General features: G+C 40.7%; 4 protein-coding genes across 4 annotated transcripts; 2 read left to right on the forward strand and 2 right to left on the reverse strand.

The window, feature by feature from the left end:
* Nucleotides 1–275: 275 nt before the first annotated feature.
* LOC111860518 (eukaryotic initiation factor 4A-II) lies at nt 276–4846 on the reverse strand. Its single transcript, XM_023844294.2, has 11 exons — nt 4692–4846; nt 3642–3699; nt 3429–3561; nt 2966–3105; nt 2500–2668; nt 2244–2353; nt 1859–2002; nt 1501–1638; nt 1319–1408; nt 1021–1100; nt 276–945 (listed from the first exon to the last, which is right to left on the reverse strand). Exons 1-11 carry the CDS (start codon nt 4718–4720, stop codon nt 801–803), a joined length of 1236 nt encoding a protein of 411 aa, XP_023700062.1. The 5' UTR covers nt 4721–4846; the 3' UTR covers nt 276–800.
* A 303-nt stretch (nt 4847–5149) lies between these two features.
* Nucleotides 5150–15617, reverse strand: kng1 (kininogen 1). The gene is made up of 8 exons (XM_023844212.2): nt 15247–15617; nt 8954–9591; nt 8389–8505; nt 8182–8266; nt 7887–8059; nt 6204–6314; nt 5963–6055; nt 5150–5786 (listed from the first exon to the last, which is right to left on the reverse strand). Exons 2-8 carry the CDS (start codon nt 9158–9160, stop codon nt 5475–5477), a joined length of 1098 nt encoding a protein of 365 aa, XP_023699980.1. The 5' UTR covers nt 9161–9591; nt 15247–15617; the 3' UTR covers nt 5150–5474.
* Nucleotides 12308–14866, forward strand: lamp3 (lysosomal associated membrane protein 3). The gene is made up of 6 exons (XM_023844213.2): nt 12308–12428; nt 12941–13155; nt 13444–13563; nt 13804–13876; nt 13981–14151; nt 14313–14866. The coding sequence occupies exons 1-6, from the start codon at nt 12362–12364 to the stop codon at nt 14450–14452; spliced, it is 786 nt and encodes a 261-aa protein (XP_023699981.1). The 5' UTR covers nt 12308–12361; the 3' UTR covers nt 14453–14866.
* A 39-nt stretch (nt 15618–15656) lies between the features above and the next one.
* mccc1 (methylcrotonyl-CoA carboxylase subunit) lies at nt 15657–25931 on the forward strand. The gene is made up of 19 exons (XM_023844211.2): nt 15657–15928; nt 16530–16573; nt 17105–17244; nt 17453–17548; nt 17986–18107; nt 18346–18493; nt 18605–18726; nt 18807–18918; nt 19044–19125; nt 19208–19335; nt 19913–20096; nt 20182–20291; nt 20773–20989; nt 21291–21377; nt 21812–21861; nt 22336–22473; nt 23219–23326; nt 23916–23987; nt 24932–25931. Exons 1-19 carry the CDS (start codon nt 15873–15875, stop codon nt 25049–25051), a joined length of 2136 nt encoding a protein of 711 aa, XP_023699979.1. The 5' UTR covers nt 15657–15872; the 3' UTR covers nt 25052–25931.
* The last annotated feature ends 376 nt before the right edge of the window (nt 25932–26307 follow it).

A 26307-nucleotide genomic window follows, 5' to 3' on the forward strand; every position in this document is an offset into this window, starting at 1 on the left:
GACAGCTGCTGAAACTTAAGCCATTTGGACCCAAGCTTGCCACTCCCATTAAGGTTCACACTGTTTTAATGGCTAAGTTAAGTATGCTAGACAGGAAAGGAATTCACACTAACTCCTTTATTTATGAAGAATGGTTTATTGGAACAACATACAACACTGATATGTAGCAAATCAGTGCAGCTCTTAATGGAAGTGGCACAGACTTTAAGACGCAAGTACTGCAGCTAGTTTAGACTTGTTCAGCTGGACAAAAGACTTGCCAGTACTAATAGGCCTCTGAACAGAAGTAACCAGTTTACTATTGTGAAAGGTGGGTAGGAGAGAAAAGCTTGTCACGGGAGTAACAGTAATTGTGTGAAAGACTAGTTTACACTGCACAAACTGAACACGGAAATGCTGAATTTGGAAGGCATCTTAAGCAAGATTTACTACAATTGGCAAAAGTTAGCTTGACAAAATTGGCAGACTTAATACAGCACTTATATCTCTTAGTCCACAAGTAAATTATTAAGCGATAGAGAACATCTAATACACAAAGCTTGAATGAACTAGGAAAAAAATACCTAAATATTTTTAAAGACTCCATGTCTTTGTATACCACCCCAGCAGTCTAACTTAAGAGGATTGAACCTACAAGCCTCCTCACAAGAGCTCAACACCAAAGTTGCTTCACTTTGCAAATATCCAAATCTCTGATCCACATTCAGCATTGAGAAAAGATTCAGTATTTTTCCGATAAAATAATTACAATGCACGTGTTTATTCAACAGCGAGCACTGAATAAAATCTCATCCCAAAGTTTAAATCAGATCAGCCACGTTCATAGGCATCTCCTCAACAGTAGTATTGTAAAAAGTCTCGATATCCCGAAGAATCCTCTTGTCTTCTTCAGTAACAAAGTTAATAGCGACTCCTTTCCTGCCAAAACGACCACCACGACCAATCCTGTTGAGAGAAGGCCAATTAAAAGATTTTCCACAGCAAGTAGAAAAATGTGCAACCAAACAGGGGAAAAGTTACCTGTGGATGTAGTTTTCCCGATTTGTGGGTAGATCGTAATTAATGACTAAAGAAACTTGCTGTACATCAATGCCTCGAGCCTAGAGCAAAAATTTAAATTAATAATCCATGCATACAAGGAGTCCCATCACTGAAACTGTCAAAAAAAGAAGAAAAAAAAACTTCGAAAAGCCTGTTTGGTACAAAGGACAGAAAATAATTAGGTACTTAACCTTTTGGCACCCTACTTCAATCTGTCTGAGGGGTCTTTAAATCAGTGTGTTCTCAGTAACATGTCAGCACATTTAAAGTATCTTACCAGCAAATCTGTAGTGATCAAAACTCGGCTAGATCCCGATCGGAACTCGCGCATGATCACATCTCTCTCTTTCTGGTCCATGTCTCCATGCTGCGGAGCAGTGAGATTAAGGCTGATTAAATTCCTATCAGGCCTTTCTGCTTGTAAAAAGGAAACAAAGTCAAAAATGAGAAATGTTGTACCAAGGCAGAGACTGTAAAGTCCCTCGCATGCATTTTCTCAGTCAACCAGTCAACCTTTCTTCTCGTGTTCAAAAATATGACAGCCTGAGTGATTGTGAGTGTCTCGTACAGGTCACAAAGTGTGTCCAACTTCCATTCCTGTAAATGAAAGATGATTCAAATACAGAAAAAGCTATTTAGCCCACACAGCTTTGTGACAAGACATTTAAAGCCAATTAATCTTAGTTCAGACACCAAGAAGATACTCCATGTGTTCTGAACTCACTCTGACAGCATAATATAAGCTGCAGCTTTGATTGAACATTGTACTAATTTCTAAGTAATATCTTCCAAAAAAAAAACATATTTCAGTACTAACCTCACGCTCTACATTGATGTAGAACTGCTTAATACCCTCCAAGGTAAGTTCCTCCTTCTTCACCAAGATACGAACTGGGTCTCGCATGAATTTTTTGGTCACCTCCAACACATCAGCTGGCATTGTCGCCGAGAGCAGCACAACCTACAAAGGGAATACTCTTATAATGCACAAATATCCACAATTTCCCTCTTAAAAATATTTTATTGAGGCTGCCAGCAAGACCTGGAGACAAATGCCTGCTCTTTGCTGCATCCTCTGCCAGACTTAATTTCCATTAACAGATTTGTTTATTCATTTTCACATTAAAAATTTATTTATTGCTTACTGTAATGTTCAGACCACGTGAACGCACCGAGCACATCATCACTATAAACATACTTACTTGTATGTTCGTGCTTAATTTTTGGAAGATTTCATATATTTGATCCTTGAATCCCCGGCTCAACATCTCATCAGCTTCATCCAAGACAAACATCTTGATCCATTTGGGAGCTGTAGCGTAGAGACCCGATGGTTTGGAATTCCACACAAATAACTGCAGTCCAATTCAGAAGGCATCTCCAGTTCAAGTTAGTCCCGGATGATAGAAGATGCTTACGCTATGCGTGAACACACACTGAGTCACAGATGACACTTACACAGATACCGCCTGTTGAGCATATCAAAGACTCGACCAGGGGTTCCGACTACTATGTGAGGAGCCTCTGCCTGCAGTTTCTGCATCTCATTTCGGACATTGGTGCCCCCGATGCAAGCATGGCAGGTGGCACCCATGTAGTCACCCAAAGCCAGAATCACTTTCTGAATCTGGGGGAAGGTTAAAGTATATGAAGATGCCAGCCAGTTACCAGCCAGAAAATACAAAGTGTCACTTCCAGCTGTTAAGAGCAGGAAACCAGAATTAAAGACAAGGCGCAGAGAGCTGTCAAACCAAGACAGTCAATGAGGTGTACAAAGCCACCATCTTTCTGCTGTTTGAATGAATGCGACATTTGAGTTTAATATTAATATCCTGGCCATAATACAAAACAAGCACCTTATCGGTAACCTAAATATGTTGTCTTGACGTGAGACCTTCATGCATTGATCGAAAGTGTAGGATACCTGCTGGGCCAACTCTCTGGTGGGAGCCAGAACCAGAGCCTGGGTCTCCTTCTGGTCTATCTCCAGTTGCTGAAGAATTGAAATGGCAAATGTGGCCGTCTTGCCAGTTCCCGACTGGGCTTGAGCAATGACATCATAGCCTAAAAACAAACACAAATGCAAGAGCAGATGTATAAACGTGTATCTCACACAAAACAGCAGGCATTTGGGCCAACAAGTAGGTATAGTATTACTCCTAAAGCAAATTTTTCCTTTTAATACACCTACTCCCTTTAATATACAGGACACTCAAATTGCAATAAAAGAATGTTCAAAATGGTGCTATTAACATGAATTGGATTATATGAAATTCTAAATGATTACTGATACATTCACAATACTCTCCATACCCCAAAATGAGGTGCTAGCATTTTTCCCCTCTCCCCTTCCAAAAAAAAAAAAAACAGATGTCCCAGCTTCATACCTTTAATACAAGGAATAATGGCTCGCTGCTGAATGGCTGATGGTTTCTCAAAACCATAAGCATAAATACCCCGAAGGAGGGTCTCCTTGAGGTTCATGTCATCAAAATTGTCCGTAATCTCATTCCAGTTGCTCTGTGGAGGAGAAAAGGATGTCAAGTCACCCAAGTTTACCAGACCACAACAGTGGTGAATTGAGTCTTGGTAAAGCTCACCTCAATGACACCATCAGGTTCCATTCCCTCTGGGCCCCCATGGTCTCTGTCTCTGGAGCTGTCAAAACCAAGGTTTGATTACAGCCACTCAGAAGACAACGCCAAGACCAAAACACAAGGCCCAACCCCATACACCATTCGCTTTAATAGCACCTACAAAGGGCACCAAGGAAAAAAAACGTATTCTTTGATGTGCCAGATATTCCATGACGTTGAAAAAATATATAAGTCCGTGATGCACAGCTAAATAAAATTATTTTAAAAGCGTTTAAAAGGCGGACAGATTACAAAATTCGTACAGGCAATGAAGAATTTCACCCTGACAGGCGACCACTCCCAAATGTTTACGCAACTGCAACAAATGCAAACGGATACGATATGTAACGCCGACACAAGAAACGCAAAGAGATATCATATTTAACAGTACATGCATAATGCTGGGTTAGTCAAAGCACTAATCTGGTCAACTGTCACCAATCCAACTAAGTTAAACAGCGATGAAATATGGCTAACCGGACCCAAATAAAACTAGATGGTATTTGGTATGCGGGCAATACTTTAAGTGCGGTGATTTCTTAAAAACTCGTGAAATGACATTCAACAATGTAATGTATGGAATGTAAATTCAGCTGTATTTTGTACCATAACTGGGCTGTCAAGGCCTACCATGGTTTGGTAACGTTATCGTAAGCTGGCGGCACCGAACACCCTGTTCAACTACAGTTAAATTTAGACTCGAATTAAAGCACACACCAAAACAGCAACTAACAAACAGGTGAACAAATTTCTCAACCAAAACCCGAAGTGTCAACCGACAGATCAAGCAAGAAGCTGATTTAGGTAGCGAGTTAGTCTGCTAGCTAAGTAGCCCCAGCCCGCTCAAGGCCACGGTCTTGGCTCACGTACAGCCAGTACCATCCAGTGTACACTTTACATGCAGCTAGCTTGTCAGATGGCTGGCATTTTAGCTATAACTCATGCAATATGGCACTCGTACGTTTAGCCCTGCCATGCACATTTTAAGTATTTTCCCCAAGAATTTTATTATACCTGTTATAATCCGCAGAACCGCTTGACATGTTCCGTCCGAAGCTATAGTACTCTATTGAAAGGAGGAGGAATAAAAGAGCAAATCATTTTATCTTACCGGGACTTCAGCTTCCGGCAAATAAAATTCCTAAAATTGTACCGCAGTAACACAGCGTTTATTAATTATTCATACGTGTACTTATTACGTTTCCAATACCCCAAATAAAACTTATTATGTTGGTGCATATTTATTATTTTCACCGCAGTACATTTCGGAACTATATGTACTGGCGTAAGGATATTTGCAGTAAAAGCAAAAGGCGTTAAGATAGCTACGGGGTCTCTTACAACCCCTGCACAGGGGGACACCGGAAGCCCCTCTAATATGAGCTAAATACTGTACAGTACTGATTTACAGTATAGATATACGTGGTCCGGCTACATAGTCCATTCATGTGACATCTTCAGGCAAATTTTTCCGAACATTGTTTTATTAAGAAATACACCTTTTATATTTATTGAAAATGAAAATTTCACAATTAACAACATATATAACAACACGCTTGTAGAAAATTTGATGGAAATTTACTAAAATGTCATAAAATTCACAATAACTCATTTGCGTTTTGTGAACAATAATCCAACCTGTTAAATATAGTAAGGTAATTTATTCTTACTTTTCTCCTTTATTAAGTTGTAATCCAGACCTTCATTTATCATAATTATCTTTTTTTTCCCCACAAAGAACATTTATGAGGAATTTATTAGAACTTCATGCATTTTGCAATGGAACAAAATTCATTCTTACAACAAGTCTATATCAGTGAGGTCTCCCTCTTCAGGAGAAGGTTCAGGACTGGTCTCCGGAGGAACACCAGCAGGAACATAACTCTTCCAAGGTTTTGATGGACAATTGAATGCACTTATGGACTCAGGTGGTGGGACTGGTTTGCAGTTTGTCGGCGTGGCACGTTCCTGAGATTCTTCTGAAGACTCTTCCGTGGCATTTGTACTTGGACCTGGTGCTGGGGCTGTGCATGGTGGTGCCACAAGTTCCATGCTGGGAACTGTTCTTAAAGGAGACCAGCCTGGTGGTCTCCTCTTTAAAAAGATATTCTAGAATTGCAAATAAGAATGCTTGTTGTAGGTCACATAGTTTCTTAGTTTTCAATAAGTTATTTAATACAAACAATGTGAAAGAGCTGTACAATTATTTTTTGAGGCTGGGTATTGATGAAGCTCTATTGTATTGTATCTAATTAATATATACAGTACAGTACTAATTAACTCACCGCATGAAGACCAGGTGCACAGTTAATATGAGTTTCTGGCTCCTCACGTCGCCAAGGGGCAACATACACAGTGGAATTGCAGTGAGCAAATTCCTGCACACAAAGCATAATGTTGCAGGTATTATATTACAATGGACTTTTCCAGTGATTATGCTATAATGCTACAGAATGGTCATTTAAACAATAAAAAAGCATTATGCATCGTTCAAAGTATAAAAATAGATTTTAGTAACTGCCTTACCTTGTCTTCTTTATGCCAGTGACACTCATCTGTCACTTCATTGAAGTCAGTTTTTGAGCAATTGCTTTTGGCCATGTCAAACTGAAGATCATACCTAAATCCAGCAACCACCTATGATAAATCACAGCATAATGATAAATAAGTAATTTACAAAGCAATTATTAATTATTATGAAGTCTTTATTGCATTATGAAAGTTAGAAAACCTAAACACACAAGCAAAACAATGACATAGGTAGGACCTCAGAATCAGGGTTCTGGATATTATAACCAGAAAAATATATACAGCGACTGTGAGAAGGGGTATATTGTCTGCCCATTTCTAATGTGTGTGTGGAACCCCAACCCACAGCCATTTTTATGAAAGATTAAAATATCTATAACGCAAATGCTGTTCTTAACATTATTTCATCACCATGACACTTCTTTAGTAAGGGCATTCCTTTTTGTTATTGCTGGTTTCTGAGTTCACAACTGCTTTCATGGCAGCGTTTGTATTGTGTTTCAGCGGCAGGCTATTTGCATAACCAATCGATAAAGAAAGCGTTTCAAGTCCCACCCCATAGTACCGAATTAAGCCCCATTCAGTACCAGGTGCTGATATTCCCTTTGTTATTCATAATCAGGTGCCAGTACTCCCTTTGTCATTCAGTACCAGGTACTGGTACTCCCCATGTCATTCAGTACCAGCAGATATTGGGAGGTATCAGTACTCTGAAGAGGAAAACAGAGGTACTGGTACTGTGTAATAGTGAGTACCTGCCCACTTTAAGCACTGTGTACTATGTAAGGAAGTTCACGGTGAAATCAGCAGTACGAAAAGACTGACGATACATTGCAGTCAAACTGAAAGGATTACATTATTTTCAATTTCACATTACTCTCCACTACTCATTCACATACAGCCGCAGAAAAAAATGAGACCACTCTATAGAGACCACTCTATATTTTCACACAAATCTGCATTCTTGCATTCCTGCTTTAATTGTGGTTCTGTTGGGCAGCAGGTCGCTTCCAGGTTCTAGTTTTCTAAGACAGCAGTAATCAAGAATAAAGTGAAGCAGGACACACTGGGAACAACCAGAAACCAGCCAGGTAGAGGGCAGAAGCGACTTTCTAATGCCAGAGATGACTGTTTACTTATCCGGCAATTTCTCATGAATCGTAGGATGACACCAAGTGACCTTCAAAAGAAATGGGAAACATTAAGTGCAGGTGTGAAGTGCACTGCTAGGACAGTTCGTATTGGGGTCCTAGAAGCAAGACTGAAGTCCCATAAAGCAAGGAAGAAGCCCTTCATCAATGAGAAATAAGAAAGAGCCATACATATTACAGACATATTACTCACAGACACACTCATAAATTGAGAAATGAGTACAACAAAAAATTGTGCCGTGGTCTCTTAATTTTTTCCACAGCTATATAATAAAAGGGTCTAATTTCTATAGTATATAAATATATACAGTATTACCTGCTGTGTATACACTAGTGGCTAAAATTGTGGAAACACTTGGTAATGGTATTTGTTAAATCATACATTGGACAATTAAGTAACTGGAGCAACAGTTGAATAGAGTTCGGCAATCTCAAAAATTTTGGCCACCAGTGTATTTTATGGTTCATATATGTTAATATGTGTTTTTTTTAGACAACAGACTTTTCTAACTGAAGGCTGAAAACTAACCTGCCGTGTTGCGGAGCTGACTTCGTTTAGCACAAAATGATGTGTAGAGTTGTTGCCCATGTTAAATTTTGCCACTGAATTTGCCAGTGGTTCCTTCAGGTCCTCACTTGCTGTATCGATGTCTTCAGGGCAACCCAGACAGGGAATGTGTTTGACATCAATTGACTCTTCAGCTGAAATGATAAAATTCTTACCAAAAAATTCTCATGTTTTGTATTTTCCATTAGTCTTGTTTTCACAGCCATCCATCCACCTGCTATCCGCTTACTCTGGTCATGATCACAGGCTCACTTACCTCTAGTAACACAGATAACTGAAAGGATCTCTTGGTTTCCCTCATTGTTACTCCTGTAGACTTTCGCTTCACATAGGCTTGGTGCCTGGTAAATGGTGACATTAACATAAAATGCATTATGTTTTGAAAATAGTAATAATAATAATCAATAAGAAAAAAGAAAACATTCCGCTTTTTAACGGTGCTTTCTTTTAAACAGGCATGGACCTGTAAGGATTTTGGTAGGTAGTCGCAGTCTTTCCACGTTTTGTCTCCCCCAACTGGACAGTCAGACTCCCTCGCTTGAAAATCCACAAAGAAGACAGTTCCTGACTCATTTCCTTCCTGTAAACAAGATGTCACTGATCTGTAGTTAATTGTAATTGGCACATTAACAGAAGTCCCTGGGGTATTGGGGGGGGGGGGTGGAGTTTGCGACTGGGGAACCCTTTTTGAGGCCCTGGGGTTTCAGTCCAGGTAAACCCGTGCATTAAAGCACCCCCCCCATCACAGAACAGAGCTTCTTGCAGGCCTGAGTAACAAAATACATCAAATGTTGAGCAGCACATTAATAGGGGGCCCATCACACATTGGCTGGGTGACCAGATAATTTATTGAGGGAACACAAAATCTCTCCTCTCCATTTAAAACCCATAAAATCACTGTTATTCTATGGTACTTACTATTACCAAACACAGAGCTATTGAGATGATTAAACATGATGTCATTGTAGAATAATATTGAAAGAGATTTTTTTAAAGATCACAATTTAAAGTAATACAGAGCTACTTACTTTTTTGGCTGACACAATTTGGTAAAGGGCAAACTGATTGCCATGTGGAAGGTTCTTATTATGCTGTACTAGGGCCAAATCCACAGCACTCTCGACATCCTTGTCATCACAAAAAGCTTGTATTGGCTCGCCTGCTCGTCCTGGAGCCCAAAGCAGTAGAAACATTCCACAAAGTAGCTTCAACCTTAGCATTGCAAAGGCACCCATTTCCAGGACCAGGAATCTTGTTTTCAGTTTAACTGCAATGACCTCTCACAGCAAACAGTGCTACTTCAATAATGATTACTATTATGTAGACCGCTACAACAAATCAGACACAGTCCACTCCCCTGAGTCAGAGCTAGTCCAATAAGATGTAACAGTGCATACCAGAAAGATATTCTAGCATCGAGTGGACAGAGTATATGTTTGCTTATCACTGGAGCTTCTAAGCTAAAAAGAAAAGTCAATATTACACTATCAGGGATCACAAGTTAAGCTTACATTTGAAATCCCCTTTCAGGCAGCAATGCAAGCTAGAATGCAACTATGTGAAATAGCTTGAGTTAGTAACCACTTTATGTTTCCGATTTTTGTCTTTGGGTTACACCAGTTATTTACTCACAACTGCATCCACATCTTTACCGGCACCTTGTTGTCTATGATAAAAGTAAATGAATGGTTAGGAATCTGGGTATTTTGATTGGAAGTCTGGCTATCATGTGAAGAACTGCTGAGTTGGGGTTTTACAGTCTCTCCCACAGGGAAACACCAGAGAAGAAAACTACGATATTTTCTTTTATTCATTCACACCAAACCAATTAAACAGAACATTTCAATGAAGAATAAAATAGTAGCTATAATCATATACATACAAAGATTTTCAGAGCCTAGTTAATATCACAACCACAAAATATGTACTATAATACAGTAGAGCAATGGAAAAAAAATTCTGAATGAGATTTTGTATTAAGCACACTGGCAAACTAATGTCGTTTGTTTTAGGAAATACTTTGTTCTTGTACCTTTGACCCACCTTTCACTGCCAAGCTTGCTTGCTTAATATTCCCAACCCTACCGCTGATTTTACAGAGCTTCCACACGGTAAATGTACATGTTATGACATTTGGGTTACACAGTAAATCGTGAATCTCAGTATGATAAACCATGTATATTATGGTAACTTCAAACAATGTACCTGTGAAACTGGTACGTCCCAAATGTGAAGAACGTAAGAATTACGCTCTACTCATTCCGAAAAAGAAATAAAAAGCAATCAGAAAATCGAACACAATATTATATCCTACAGTATGATAAAGCAATATCCATGACATCACCATTTATTTATTTAGACCACATATTGTCAACAAGACTTTCCCTTCTTGGTTGCACAATATTAAATTTGTTTATACTTTCTAGTTGTTTATTTTTACATAAATTCAGAGAATAACATCATACTAAATTACATCCAGAATAAACCGGCAACATTTTTAGTGCTTCAGTGTTACTGTGGGAATAAAGTGAAATTGGTCCATTGTAGTGATGCACAGATGTGGACAAATTTGTTTGTACCCTTCCACAAAAAACACAACTATGTCTGAAATAACTTGAAACTGACAAAAGTTTAATGGCATCACATATTGTTTACTCCATATTTAAGACAAATCCACTTTTGATTATTGATTCAGTTGAATATTTTATATAATTAAACAAATGAAAATGGCACAGAAAAAAAAGATGGTACCCTTAATTTAATATTTTCTGGCCCCACCTTTTTGCAGCCATCACTGCCAACAAGCGATCTCTGGACGTCACAGTGAAACGTCTGCATTTGCCAACAGGTAGTTTGCTCACTTTTCCTGAGCAAACTGCTAAAGCTGTCTCAGGTTTAAAGGGTGGCGTCTCCACACTGCAATTTCTAGATCATTCCATACTGTAGATGCTCAGTAGGATTAAGATCTGGGCTCATGGAGGGCCATTTAAGAATAGTCCAATATTTTTTTCTTAGCCATTCTTGAGTGGGTCATTATCCTGTTGGAGAACTCATGACCTGTGACTGAGGCTGAGCTTTCTGACATTGGGCAGTATGTTTGGCTCCAGGATGCCTTGGTAGTCTTGAGACTTCATTGTGTCCTGCACAGATTCAAGGTTCCCTGTGCCAGATGCAGCAAAGCAGCCCCAAAACAAAACCAAGCCCCCTCCATGTTTCGCAGTAGGTATGGTGTTCTTTTCTTTTAAAGCTTCATTTTTCCTTCTGTAAACATAGAGCTGATGTGACTGGACAAAAAGCTCCAGTTTTGTCTCATCAGTCCAAAGAACATTTTCCCAGAAACTTTGGGGCTTGTTAACATGCATTTTGATGAATTCCACTCTGGCTTTTTTATGTTTTTCTGTCAATAGTGGAGCCTCCTGGGTCTTCTTCCATGGAGCCCAGTATTGTTCAAAATGCGACGAACGGTGTAATCAGAAAGTAACGTACCCTGACCTTGGAGCTCAGCTTGAATGGGTTTGGGTGGTTTTCTTGGCTCATTTTCTACCATCCACACTATCCTTCTGATCAACCTGTGGTTGCATTTCCTCTTGCGTCCACGTCCTGGGAGGTTGGCTACAGTCCCATGAACCTTATACTTTTTAATAATACTGTATTCGCAACTGTGGTAACAGGAACATCAAGCTGCTTGGAGATGGTCTAATAGCCTTTACCTTTAACATGGTTATCTATAACCTTCTTTCTGAGCTCATCAGACAGCTCTCTCCTTTGCTTTCTCTGGTCAATGTTCAGTCACAATGGTACCAAACAACACAGTAGCATGTTCTTTATCTTGAAATAGGCTGCATGGCTGATGAAAACCTGTGATACTAATTAAGGTTAAACACTTAGTTTGAAACATGACTATAATGCCATTTAATGATTAAACATGATGTTTAATCATTAAATAGTCTCTTTAGGGGCACCAACAAAACTGTCCATACAATTTTAGCATATCTTTGTAAAATAATCAACAAATCATTTCTTTTCACAATTTTATTGGTTCACTCTATCACATGCAGGTATGCATTAGACAATTGCTTTTAATTGCATCACTTTTCAGGAGAAATGAAGCATTGTTTCAATGAGCTGTATGGGTACCGACAAATTTGTCCACATCTTTATATCTCTAAGTTACCTTCCAGTCTAAATAAATGACAAAACATTCACATCTTTTGACACAAAGAAATGTTATTTACTGGCTACACTAATAAGATCCTTGCTGTTGCCATTAATGTTACCACCCATGGCTGTTTCTCGCCTTCCTATCACAATAGCTGACCGCATAGCGTCCCACCCCTTCGAGTGATTACTTTAGTTACGCTTGCATCTTCCTCGGAACATATTCTCACCACACAGCAACAATACCACCAAAGGCAAAAGCGACGTGGGCTTCTCAAATGACTAATTCCATACCTAAGATCAAGCGGTACGAAGCATCGCTTATGTGGATGCTGCTTTTGCTTGGTGAGTTCTTGCTCTTTGTGTCTTTGTTCACATTTTGAATATCAGAAATCTGGCATGCAGTGTATTTGAAATACACTTGTATAAATATTTAAATTTGATGATAATTGCACAGGAAATATACTGATCTTTGAAAGCAAACACAATTTGGACAATGATTTGAATAATTAGCTATTTTCTACATCATTATGCATGAATCTAAGTTTATGAAGTTTTAGTTAAACTGAATTCCCATAATAATACTTAAGACACAAAGCATGAGGGTTGAATGATGGTTTCAAATCACAATACAATGACTATCGACATGATTCAATGACAGTATGGCGCCTTGCCACGTTTTAATCAAGGAATGATATTACAAGGACTCAATTACAGCAGTCTTTCTAATAGTGCTGCAGTGAAGAAACTTAATAGACAGTGTGTCAGATTTCAATGCAAGAGGAAGCTTGTCTGTAGGTTTATCTAGCAGCCATTTTTTGAAAGTCCCTCATGTACCACTGTGACTGCGGTTACAGGAAGCTGGTCTGTGACACTCAAAGCCCCCACTGAGGCTGTAAGCGAAACCGTGCTCGTGAACAGCACCTTGAACCAGCTGAGCTCTTCAAAGAAGCCGGTTCTCCTTCCTAAGGAATCCATTCCTCCAACTGGTGACTACAGCCTGCATGACCAGAAGGGCAATGTGTGCATCAAGGCGCTTCTGGGAGCAGAGTACATCGTTACTCAAGGGAAGGTTGGTCATGGGACAGTTTCCGAGTGTTTTCTGTATTTCAGCATTTCTGCCTGTGTGACATCACTAGGTTAACCACATGAATTCTATAAAAGAGGAACCTTTGTAGGTGATAACTGTAAAAAGAGCACATACATGCATTTTATTTGAAAACTAAATATGTATATTAATAATTACTGATATAATGCACATAAGCACAAAACCCTTATTCCAAAAATATTCAATGTTTCTCTCTAGTATTCACGTCCCAATCATACCATATTTTTTTTAAGTTTTTTTTTTTTTTTGCAGACAAATTTATATTTCAACCTTGACCCAAAGTCCACGATGGCCACAGGATTCTGTGGAGACAATACTGCTCTTTTGTCTCTGAATTTTGATGGTGGGAGTATTGAGTTTACCTTTGTTAAGGTATGTGATATTGAGCAGCTACTTCAGGTTTTACTTTCACTATTAATCGTCTCCGTATGTAGATTCTCTGAAAGCTGAGCTAAGGTGGTAAAACACGAAAGCAAAGGACCCCCCACGGAGGCAAAGCTTGCTTTCGGTATAAAGCTGTCTCATTCTGTATAGTACTTGCAGATCATATCGACAATGGAATAAACAATGAATGATGCGCTGATAACAGAATATCACTGTTTTCATCTTCAGAAAGGGAAAATGTCATACGTGTCTATATTAAGAGCCAATTTGACAGCATCTCGTAACTGCATAAATTGTAGGAGTGAGTATTCATTTCTTATCATTCAAGCTATTCATTAATTCATTCATTCGTGATCTGGTTCATGATATGATTTTCTTTGTAAATCAAGTCATTACTGCTCTTAGGTGAAACATTTGCAGGCGCTCTCATCAATATGAAACTGTTCCTAAGCGAAAACGGACGCAGCCATAAGTGTTACAGCGAAGACACTCTTACGATGGCTAACAACCTAAATATAAAAATAATGAATATGAAAATTCAGGGATTTCAAATAAGCAGTGGAAAATTCGGAAAAGGTATGTATTGCTTTTGATTAATTTGCAGGTTCTTATATATATCGTCTGTCAGTTTTTTTTAATTATTATAAATATTATTTCTAAAATTATGAGACACGCATCGTTATCAAATACAAGGACTGACGTTCTTTTCATCTGCTGTCATCTCATACTCGTTTCAGAGAACGAATGTTGGCCAGATTTTATCAAAAGGATAGTGCCCATCATCCTGGGAGGCACAGCCGTCGGTCTCGGTCTTATCGTGGTCCTCGCATGGCTGCTCGCACGGGAACGCCGAGCCCAGGGCTACCAAAGGATATAAAAACCTTTTGATATATCATTCAGTGTTGCAGAATATTATTTATTTATACAGTCTGGGCAACATGACCCACCTTGCTATGCAAACAGTATATAAATATGTAAACTGTAAACCTAGGGTAAATATGCGGTCTTGCCATGTCTGTCAGTGTTATGTCTAGTTTTCCCACTGCTTCAAATGTTGAGTCAAGGAGTAAAAGCGAAATTCTTGGATAACACCACACATCTGATCATCAAAAGCAAAAATGTATTTATGTAATATGTATTTTTTAGTTTCTTTTGTGTGAGAACAGATGTCTACATTTGAAATCACTTCTCCAGTTTTATATTTATTTATTCATTTACATTTTTTGCATAGCGTATATGTGAACGATACTCATCGAATGTACAAACTTTGATCAGCAATAATAAATGAGTATGAACGAAACTAAAGAAGTTAAAAACTCGCATAGCCCATATATTGCATAATAGAGCATAAGCCAGCAGTACTTTGCTACACTTCTGCACGAAACTGTATGTGTAATAAACGGAGTTTTAATATGATATCCACCAGCACTGAGATGACAGGCAACCATAAAATATTTTAGCGGAGCTCAGAGAATAGTGAGGAATCATATATATATATATATATATATATATATATATATATATATATATATATATATATATATATATATATGCTAAATGAAGATTAAAAGGGTCATACGAAATTGGGTATTGAATACGATTTATTCTACCATTTGATAGCTAGACAACTACATTTATTAACACATATAAGAAAAATTGAAATGAACTTACATTTGCCTGCTGTTTACACACGCGTACACTGCATGACACTCCCAAAGCATAAAAACACTGGGTTTTTCCGACATTCTCCCGCACAGAACTATTAAATGCAACTGGCTCAGTACCACGTGACTAACCCCGGAAGAACAGGCTATCCAGGCTAATGCTAATACACAGAATGACTGCGGCTCACATCTATTTAAATGCTGCCACCTGAATTCGGCTTCATGACCTTCCATACAGTTTCAGTTAACGTTAAGAAGTCGGGATTCCTAACAGACGATTAAAACAATTTTATTTTACGTTGTTTTAATTAAATTTCCCAAAGACCCTCCGACGCTCCACGGACACCGGAGGCCATTTTTTGGGAATCGTTTGCGTCACAATCGCCACGCCTTCATTTTTAATTGGCTGACGCACCTACGGATGCCGAAAAAAGACAAACTATTAAATGTGTCATTACTTAAGTGTGCATGAAGTCCATTTTACATGATTTATTATGATTTATCATGCATTAACATTCATGTAGTGAGAGGAAATTTAACAAATACATTTCGTAACTGGAAAGCTGCATACGCTCCTGCAATTCGCTAATCGTCGCCTCAGCGTCATCAGCTAAGCCCAGTGGCAGCAAAAACATGGCTGCTGTCCTCAAATCACCAACCTACCAGGGTCTCCGATCATTGTTGCAGAAGTAAGTGCTGAAGGTTCATAGCTATTTGCTTGTATTTTATATTAAAACATTGCTCTGAATAGGGTAATTTTCCCATGTATTTTAGCATTACACTAAAGGGAGTATGTATTAATTTATAGGTGCCTTAACGTTAACAGTCTTGTTGGTTAAGTAACCTAGGTAATAATACCACTAGGTAGACTAGTTGAGGTACTTAACCATGTAGGTTAATGTTTACAACAGAAACTATAACGTGACACGACCCAGAAAAACCCTGGGACCTCTGAATGAATGACTTCTGTTGAAGACATACAGCTAGGCATAGCTAGTTATTTGTATTTAGGTATGAATTCGAATTTCAAGACATATTTGTTTAATTGCATCATTATACCTGAGAAATAAAAGGGACTTGTGTTGCCTACACTGTACGTAAAGGCCTCTTTTCATTTTCAAAGTAGTACTTATGGTTGACATTATATCTATTGCTGAAATGCCCTTGGAAGTTAATGTCATGAACATAAGACGATTCTTTCATTTGATATTTTGGTGAGACTGTACTTTATATACCGATAATAATTAAGGTTCAAGGAGACCGCTGTTAACTTGTTTGGCTTTTCTTTAGGAAATTCCTATGGGCCGAGTGTCCCTTAAGATGTGCCTCTATTGGTAAGGGATAAGAGAACTTTTATTTCATATTCCTTTATACTGAATCAGTTGACATAAATGAAGAAAACAACAGAACAGAAGCAAAACTAATATGTACAAAAAAGCAGTGGTTGACTGCCATCCTGTCCGGAGTGTTCCCCAGCCTAGTGCCTTTTGCTGCCCGTAAATGGGTGGTTATATTAAGTTTGAATAATAAATCATGCTTGATACAACCTTTAATTGTAACATAGTAATATAACCTGTTTCGTTAAGCTGGCACTTTAAAATACCCATTTATGAATGTAGTGGAGATTTTTATATGCACATAAAATGACCTAGACCGTTGTTTTTCAACCCAGTCCTCAGGGACCCACAGAAGGTCTGTGTTTTTGCACCCTCCCGGATCCCAACCAATCAAGCGCATGGAATACCTGGTGTGTTGGGAGCTGGGATGGAGTAAACACACAGACTTGGGTGTGAAACACTGACGTAGGGAACAGACATGGTCAAGTCGGTGAGTTTTAACCGCAGGTTCTCTTTATGTGGATCCAGGGGTCAGCAGAATCGAGAAGGTGCTCATTGCCAATCGAGGAGAGATTGCTTGTCGTGTGATGCGGACAGCAAAAAGGATGGGAGTGAAGTCAGTGGCGGTTTACAGTGACGCTGACCGCCACGCAATGCATGTGGCCATGGTGAGGAGAGAGCACCTTCTACTGCTTAAGAATCAACTTGCTTGTTGGTATGACTAAAATATTTAAGTAAAAGCATATTTTATGAATTTTTCAGATTATATCAGAGCACAAGTAACATTGGTTTAGTGATTTTTTTTTAAACCATACCTGTAAGCTAGTTTATGCTAGTTTAGCTTTATGTGTCGGTGGTTTGTTCTTTACGATATAGGCAGATGAAGCATTTCATATCGGTCCAGCCGCATCTCAACAGAGTTACTTGGCCATGGAGAAGGTCTTGGAAGTTGCGAAGAAGTCTTCTGCACAGGTAACTTTGAGGTGCTTTTCCATTGTGTGAATATCAGGCATAATTCTCCTGTAACCATATTGTGATGCTCGGAGGCTAAGCAGTGGCATTCCATCCAGTGTGCCCCAACACTAGGCTGCCTGCCATAGGCGCTGGACTGGGCTGGAAGACGGATCTTTGGAGTTTTATTCAGTCCTGTGCTTATTCTACTTGCAGAGAATCTCTACAGATGGCCCGTCTTCTTTTATAAACCAGATTCTCTTTGTATCAAGGGAGTAACATTAATCATTTAAGAGTCTATGTTCTTTTTTCCTCAGTTATTCCCTATACACATATATTCTAAAGGTAACAGGTGATGGAGACCACAGAGCTGCAAATTGTTTAGCACTACATTGCTTTTAATCCCCTTGCTGCTTGACTAGGTAGTCTATTGCTGGACATTGTGCTTTTGTTGGTAGGCAATACACCCAGGATACGGGTTCCTGTCTGAGAACACGGAGTTTGCAGAACTTTGTAAAAAGGAAGGCCTTATCTTCATTGGTCCTCCATCCTCTGCCATAAGGGACATGGGAATTAAAAGGTATAACTTTGAGTGCTAGTGCTCATTCTTTGTGCTGTTTTTTTCTTTGTATTTTGAGGATTATGTTTAAAAATTTTAACTTAAGTTTAAAAGTAGCATTATTGGTTACAGTAGTTTGAACACAGAATGTTCTAATTCAGACTATAATATTGTCTTCATAAAGAGTGTGAAGTCAAAATAGCATCAAAACAGAAGTTTTTGTAAATAAAAAGATTTCATTGTGATTAATTTTTTTAAGCACATCCAAGCACATCATGTCAGCAGCAGGAGTGCCCATCATTGAGGGTTACCATGGCGAGGACCAATCAGATGAGAATCTTCGAAGGGAAGCTGCTCGGATAGGTTATCCCGTAATGATAAAGGCTGTTCGTGGTGGGGGTGGAAAGGTAAGTCTTATTAATGGACTGCAGTGGGATAATTATGAAATCAGGCTTCTTTTTGTTAATTTGTAACATTGCCATCACCCCACAATGGTGAAACGCGTACCTCCCATGCAGGGAATGCGGATTGCACATTCAGCCTCGGAGTTCCAGGATCAGCTGGAGTCTGCGCGGAGAGAAGCTCGGAAGTCCTTCAACGACGATGTCATGCTGCTGGAGAAGTTCGTGGAGAATCCCAGGTAGCTGCTGGCTGCCGCCGACATCCGCTTCGCTCGCATCGTCACACTTGCATGCTTTAAGTGTTCTCTTTACGTATCAGGCACGTGGAGGTGCAGGTGTTTGGGGACCAGCATGGGAACGCGGTGTACCTGTTCGAGAGAGACTGCAGCGTGCAGCGGAGGCATCAGAAGATCATAGAGGAAGCACCAGGGGTATGGGAAGCCTCTTTGCTTTGGGGACCTTGGGTTCTTTGGTTAGGGTCTGCTGCTTCTGCTTTGTGTAGGTAGTCGTTCTCATGTTGTTAGTGTCTGTGACTGAAGTTGTACCCATCTTTCAGCCTGGCATTAGTTCCGAGGTGAGGAGAAAGCTGGGCGAGGCGGCAGTGAGGGCGGCCAAAGCTGTCGGCTACGTGGGAGCAGGTGAGAGCCCAAGCTGGATGAAGCTGCTGTTTCCCTCGAGCCGTTTGGGTGAGAATGACCGCCTCCCTCTGTCTCTCTGCAGGGACTGTGGAGTTCATTATGGATGCACAGCACAACTTCTACTTCATGGAGATGAACACCAGACTGCAAGTAGAGCATCCCGTGTCGGAGATGATCACGGGCACGGATCTGGTGGAGTGGCAGCTTAGGGTGAGAGACCCGGGCAGAGGGGAGGTACACTGAAGTGGGGGACAAAAGTCAGGCAGCTGTAGTCATTTGGACAGCTTTTGCATTAAGGAAAATTTTTATTAAAGGAATTGCCAAGGGGTTCAGAACCTACAGTAATCGGAGTTTTGCACCACTGGTTTGTGGATCATTTTTAAAGATGATAAAGTGAGCTTGAGTATACCTTATAAAATGTAAATCCTCTTGTCTGACACATGTACCACTTCTTATTTTGCTTTTTTTTTTCCTAAGTCACAATTTAATTCTATACTCAACCACCTACAAAAAGTAATTTTCTTCAAAGCACTAGAATGTTTGTATGTGTCTGGCAGTCTTGCTGAATTGGTTTTTCCTTTTTTGTTTACTATTTCTGGGATGATTTGTGGTTATCCTTAGAACTTATTGCCGGTCGATCATGTTTTGCTCCTGTGCTATATATTTACGGTTTTGATGTCTGTGGATAGCTTTATGTTTAGGAGCTAATACTCCAGTGTGCATGTGCCTGTCATGGTCTCTGATCACGTGACCTGCCTCTGATCACGTGACCTGCCCTGCTGCTCAGGTGGCTGCCGGCGAGAAGCTGCCCCTGGGTCAGGAGGAGATCCAGCTGCGAGGTCACTCCTTCGAAGCCCGCATCTATGCGGAGGACCCCGAGAACGACTTCCTGCCCGGGGCAGGCCCTCTGCTGCACCTTTCCACGCCGCAGGCGGACCAGCAGACGCGCATCGAGACCGGCGTCAGGGAAGGTAGGGCAGACTGATCCTTGCCATACAGGCGTGAAAAGCGAGTGCCTCACTCATACAGTAACCACCCCTTTGTGCGGTCTGCCAGGAGATGAAGTGTCCGTGCACTACGACCCCATGATAGCCAAGCTGGTGGTGTGGGGGGAGGACCGATCTGCTGCCCTGAAAAAGCTGCGCTACTGCCTCCGTCAGTATAATGTAAGGCAGGGGCCGGACTGTACCATCTGCAGGGGGTCTGTAAGGGTACAGATTGTACCATCAGAATGCTTTGACTTAACTTTTACTGAACAATTGATGTGTATACTTAAACGCTGAGGGACTTCTGTTCTTTTTGAAATATCTATGTTACTGATGTCATTAAGTGCTGAAAAGCAAAACTTCATCCCTCTTGCATTTAATGCCCCTTGTTTTCCTTTTACTGGTACATCCTATTCAAATTATAATTTGAATACCTTATTGGGTATTGTGTTTTTTTGAGTGTTAGTATTGTGATGTTGTTCTTGCCATTTGGTTTGATTGGGGATCCAGTTAAACGTCTCACATTAATTGGCATTAACTTAAGGGTTTGTTGTAGATTTCATAGCACATGGAAAAGCTGCGTGAAATTTTGTGGTCGGGGAGAACGGGAAGGCGGATTGTGACGTGCTGTTACCCTTTAACCCGCCCCTCGCTCTGCCAGATTGTGGGACTCAGCACCAACATCGACTTCCTGCTCAACTTGTCAGGCCACCCAGAGTTCGAGGCAGGCAACGTTCACACCAGCTTCATCCCCCAGCACTACCAGCAACTGTTCCCTGCTACCCAGCCACCTCCCAAGCAGACAGTGTGCCAGGCGGCCCTGGCCCTGCTGCTGCGAGAGCGGAGCTACACTGAGCAGTTCAGGGCTCAGTCTAGCGGTGAGACTCGGCATCCCGTATGGGGGGGGTTGGGTTAAATAAAGCCCTATTAAATATTGGGGGGACTACACCCCCCTTCCCCCAGTTCGTATGCCCCTGAATACAATGTTGTACCTCTAACTTCTCATTCTCTGATTGGGCGTCACGTAAAAGAATCCTGTCTGTAAAAGAATCCCACTCTAGAATTGGACTTTTGAGTGCAAAAAGACGCCTGGTCATTCTGACGGAGGCCATATGCAGACATTGGTTATGTCACTGCTGCCTATACTGGCTAAAAGTTCCTTGCTGGTCTCTTTCACAGACCAGTACTCTCCTTTTGCCTCAAGCAGCGGGAGGAGGATGAACCATCTTCAGAACAGGAACGTGATGTTGCAGCTGGGTCAGAACAGTAAGTAAAAAATGACCCCCCCCCCCACCATGCACAATTACCAATGGAGAGTATAGCCATCCACTCTGAGGTTCACGGGGAATCACGGCCCATCCTTTGCAGTTTCTGATCAGGCAGTCGGCAAGTCCTAACCCACAAGGCCACACAGCCCCCCATTTTATTGTACGCTGTCTGCAAGCAGGTCCCTGATGCTTCAGACAGGATACAGTGTAATTTTCAGGAAGACGCAGAAACTATATAAAGAAAATAAATGTTAGACTTCCACCCCTCCGTCTCCTTGCAAATAGTGTTTGAGTTATATAAAATGTTCAGCTGTTTTTTAATTCTATAGCTTTCAGTTACTGACCACGAATGATCAATGTTGATCTAATCATGTTTTCATAATTTTAAAATGTTTTTTTCTTGTAAAGTAAATTTAAACTTTACTTTTGCAGAAGTTGAACTGGCTGTCACATATAATGTAGATGGAACGTACACTATGGAGGTATGTTTTGTGTTTATTCATTAGTGATTGATTTTAAATCAGCTCCTTATTCAATGCAGCATTGAATGATATGCGAAGAGACCCTCAGAAAATTACACTGTTTTCTGTATGGAAATTAAACAACAACAGTGTGTTTGTGGTACGAGCCTTTTATCTGGTTGGAAGGTGCTTCGCTGGGCTGCACCCAGTATCTAGATGTGTGCATGTGTGACTCAAGATTAATAAGGAAATGGACCCTATACTGCAGTAAAATGTTCATTGCAAAAAGCCAAATGAGTCAAACTGTACTTTAAAGCAGTGTTTCCCAACACGATCTCCAGGGACCGCCAGACGGTCCTCCAGTGCTCCCTCCCAGTGCTCCCTCCCAGTGCTCCCTCCCAGTGCTCCCTCCCAGTGCTCCCTCCCAGTGAACTGCCTGGGGTCCCTGAAGATCGTGTTGGGAAACACTGCTTTAAAATCTGGCTTCTCCTGCAGATTGAAGGGGAGTCGTTTCACGTCTTGGGGGAGGTGAGGACCGAAGGGGAGGCCTCCTACCTTCACTGCTGTGTCAACGGCGTTATGTCCCGGCCCAAACTCGTCATCCTGGGAAACGCAGTGCATCTGTTTTCCATGGTGAGTCTCTTCCCCCCCCCACCATTCAAGTAATGCCTGAAGATACAACTATCCCAGGAATATTACCCTCCCCCCCCATATCGCCCATTCATTTATATGGAAAACATTTGAGTAGCACAAGGTATCTTGTGTCATAAGAAAAGTAGTGAAATATTAAAACTACTATAAATAACTATTGCCACGGAATGCAACCATATGTACACTAGTGGCCGAAATTGTGGAAGCGCCTGTCATTTTTGGCATTACACTTAAAAACTCACTACACCAAATATTGGAGGTAATGTTTATAAACAGTCAGGCTGTTACAAATATCATACATTGGACAATATAATAAAATTCTACAATCTCTAAAAATTGGAAGTGTTACCACAGTTGTGGCCACTTGTGCAGATCTTCGCTGTTTCCTAGGCGATTGCCGATGTCGTCTGTGGCTCTCTCCTTCTTCCCCGAATTCTCTTAGTGGCACACTTTGCTGATTTGAATAGTTGTCCTACTAGGTTCTTGCATTCTTTGAAGGGTGTTTCAGACATCCTGCTCCAGTACTGCTTATACTTCTACCTGGGCATTCATTGGAAGCTCAGCCTAGCTACACTTATGCCTGTTTGGCTCTTTGACAGTTTGTAGTGTGATATTTATCTTGCTTGTACTTAGACAAAAGCGCCCGTTAAATAAATCAATGTCAATGTAATTACACCACAGGCACTGTACTCCTCCCCTAATCCTGCCCTCCCTCTTGCCTCCTCAGGAGGGCAGCACACAGGTGTCAGTACCTGTGCCCAAGTTTCTGGAGGGTGTCAGCAGTTCGGGAGCGCAGGGCGGAGCCGTGGCGCCCATGACGGGGACCGTGGAGAAGGTAACACTTTCCACATGAAGTTATCGAGCTGCCGGCGAGTGATGAGTCTGACTGGTTGTGTCATGCTGCTTTTTCTGTAGCGTTGGTTTATGCCAAGAAATGGATGCCAAAAATGCTACTTCAGAGGGTGATAAATGCAGTGAAATCATGCCTTATAAATAATAACTTATTGTTTAGACCAGTGTTTCCCAACCGGGTCCATGGGAACCCCCAGGCAGCTCTCTGGGAGGGAGCAGAAACACAAACTGTCTGCCAGGGTGCTGAGAGGAAGCAAAAATGTGGACTGTCTGGGGGTCATGAAGAACCGGACTGGGAAACACCAGTTTAGACTCTCCCCAGTATGACAGTGTCAGACAGACATACTGTTTACCACATACCAGTGTTCAGTACTGCTCCCAGAGGGGAAATAGTTTAAGATTGCAAACCAGCCTCAGGATGAATGTCTTCCTTTTAAAACTACATAGACATTCTTAGCACATGGCACTCCTGTAGAGTATAAATGCATATAGAGTACTTTTTCATATTCCCCTCATACAGTGGAAGTATAATGCAGACTTGGGTAATGTACGGTGTGTTTGTCATCATACAGGTGTTTGTTAAGGCTGGAGATAGAGTCCAGGTGGGAGATGCTCTGGTGGTGATGATAGCTATGAAAATGGAGGTAAGACCCAGCTGGGATGAAGTAAACGGCATGTAATCCGAGTGCGAGTCTCAGATGTGCCATGTTCTCCTTACGGACAAGGGTGTAGCAATGCACTGTGCACCATACTTCCCGATTTACAAATACAGCAGCATTGTAGGGGTGTGACAATGTACCACAGCACGAAATGATTTATTCATGTTAACGCAGGAAGGCGCAATAGGTACAATCTCAGTTCTGCTTTGAGATTTTGTCTGAAGAGTTCGCAGAATAAGGAAAATACTGCAAGAAAAAAATAAATGGTTTTAAAACCACTTTTTTTTGTAAATGTACATGCCTAAAAAGGAATAAAGGAGAACAGATCTTTTTTCAGTCTCGTATATTGTTTATACATTAACGACATCCTGTTTTATTATTTTTCCTTTTAGTTTCAAGAAGATAGGGCTCTGCTTCTTTAAAAAGCACTTAAAGAGATTTTGAGGTTTTTTATTTTTGCATTTAGCACTGGAGTCTGAAAACGGCAAGGATAAAAATAAATGGTTTGAAAACAGCTTTTTTATATATTAATATCCATGCCTAAGAAGGAACAAATAAGAATTGTGGGACCTTTTTCCGTCTTATTTTGTTAAATATGTTGTGAATGTATCGAACCGTGAGCCCTGAATCATCTAATGAACCAAATCATGAGTAGAGTGTATCGTCACACCCCTACAAACAGATGTGGCTCAGTTTCAGCTGTCAGTTACTGATTGTGAATGTTAGCAGCATCCAAGAGAAATGTTGCACAGAAAACACGTCCTTGAAGCCCTAGCATTGCTCTGTGAATGTTCTGTGAATGTTCTGTGAATGTTCTATGAATGTTCTATGAATGCTGAAATGCTGCTACGGCTGGCTTTGACCCAGGCCCAGTCTGCCTGTGGACACAACCTTGTCTTTTCTTTCTTTTTTTTGTGATTTGCTTACAGCACACAATCCGAGCACCAAAAGCAGGTGTCATCAAAAAGGTTTTCTATAAAGAGGGATCCCAGGCCAATAGGCATGCACCTCTGGTGGAGCTGGAGGAGGAAGAATCCAGTGTGCAGTGAATCTCATTTTGTGTGTGAGATGGACAACATAGGTCAACTGTGTGTTTGAAACTGACACTTGGGATATAGGGATTAGACTTAGTGAAACGTGCGCCTATAAAATGTATGGTGTGGTTTTGCAAACCAATGGACATAGATATGCACATGGCCCACGTTTATTTCCAAATTGCAGCCTGTTGTCGTCTTATGTAAGCAAAATGAACATAGTTTCCAGTGGAAACCCGCTAAATTATGACTGCACAAAGTCCACTTGTAATAATCATCCTGTAACTTTTGCTGTGCCCTCGCTCGTCTTTCATGTTCTATCCAGGTTTCCATGGTTACTGGTTCTCCTCATAATGGCTTTGTGCCTTTCACCAACACACAGTAGTATTTTCCCTTAATACTGTTGGGAGGGAGAAAGATGTACATTGTAGCCACCAGTCATTACTCTTACTGTCATCACTTTTAATGTTACATGTTTCATCTAAAACACCGACATTACTTTCTGAAACGTCTCAGGGGAGACACACACAGAGACCTTTCACTAATGTGAAATGCAGTCTACCTTAGGAAGACAGGGGCCTTCCAGGACAAAACTTAACCGTCAAGATTATATTTGAACAATTAGAACCATAAAATACATAGAATGTGACTAATAATTGAGAGGTGTCTAGTCTCACTTTTTGGATAATGTGAAAAAATTAAGGGTATATATTACAAGAATTAAAAGAGCAAACCTAGGGTTCTCGGTTACTGTGTATAACTAAGGCCTTCATACACTTCATACAGATTTACTAGTGAAGGGTTGTTAGTTGTGGTAATTTTGATTCTCAAAATTGAAATTTTTCACAATTGTGTGATTTGTATGAAATGGTATAATAAAACCTTTCTTCCAGTAGATGGTTTACAGTGTGAAATGATTTTATGGTGTTTATTCAATGTATATTAATGACCATATCTCTCCATCTGTAATATTTGCTCAGGTACGATGACTAACATTCTGTTCAGTTAGTGTATTTGAACTTACTGCCTCAAAATAACACCTTTGGGAGGTTCTGTATGAATTCAAGTCGCCAAAATCTTTTTTAAGGGAGGGAGGGGGGGAGGCAGTAACAGTGGCAGCCCTGAGCATCTGCCCGTGAGCTTTTCACTGGCACACAGATCACAGTGGCTGTTTCTCATTGTTATGCCACACTCCCCCCCCCCCAGAAGAAGGCCCGCCACACCGATACATGCAGTTCCTGATCATCTCTCAGTTACTGTCCGAGGAACAG

This window comes from Paramormyrops kingsleyae, chromosome 15 (assembly GCF_048594095.1).
Source record: "Paramormyrops kingsleyae isolate MSU_618 chromosome 15, PKINGS_0.4, whole genome shotgun sequence".
In the NCBI taxonomy this organism is placed as follows: Eukaryota; Metazoa; Chordata; class Actinopteri; order Osteoglossiformes; family Mormyridae; genus Paramormyrops; species Paramormyrops kingsleyae.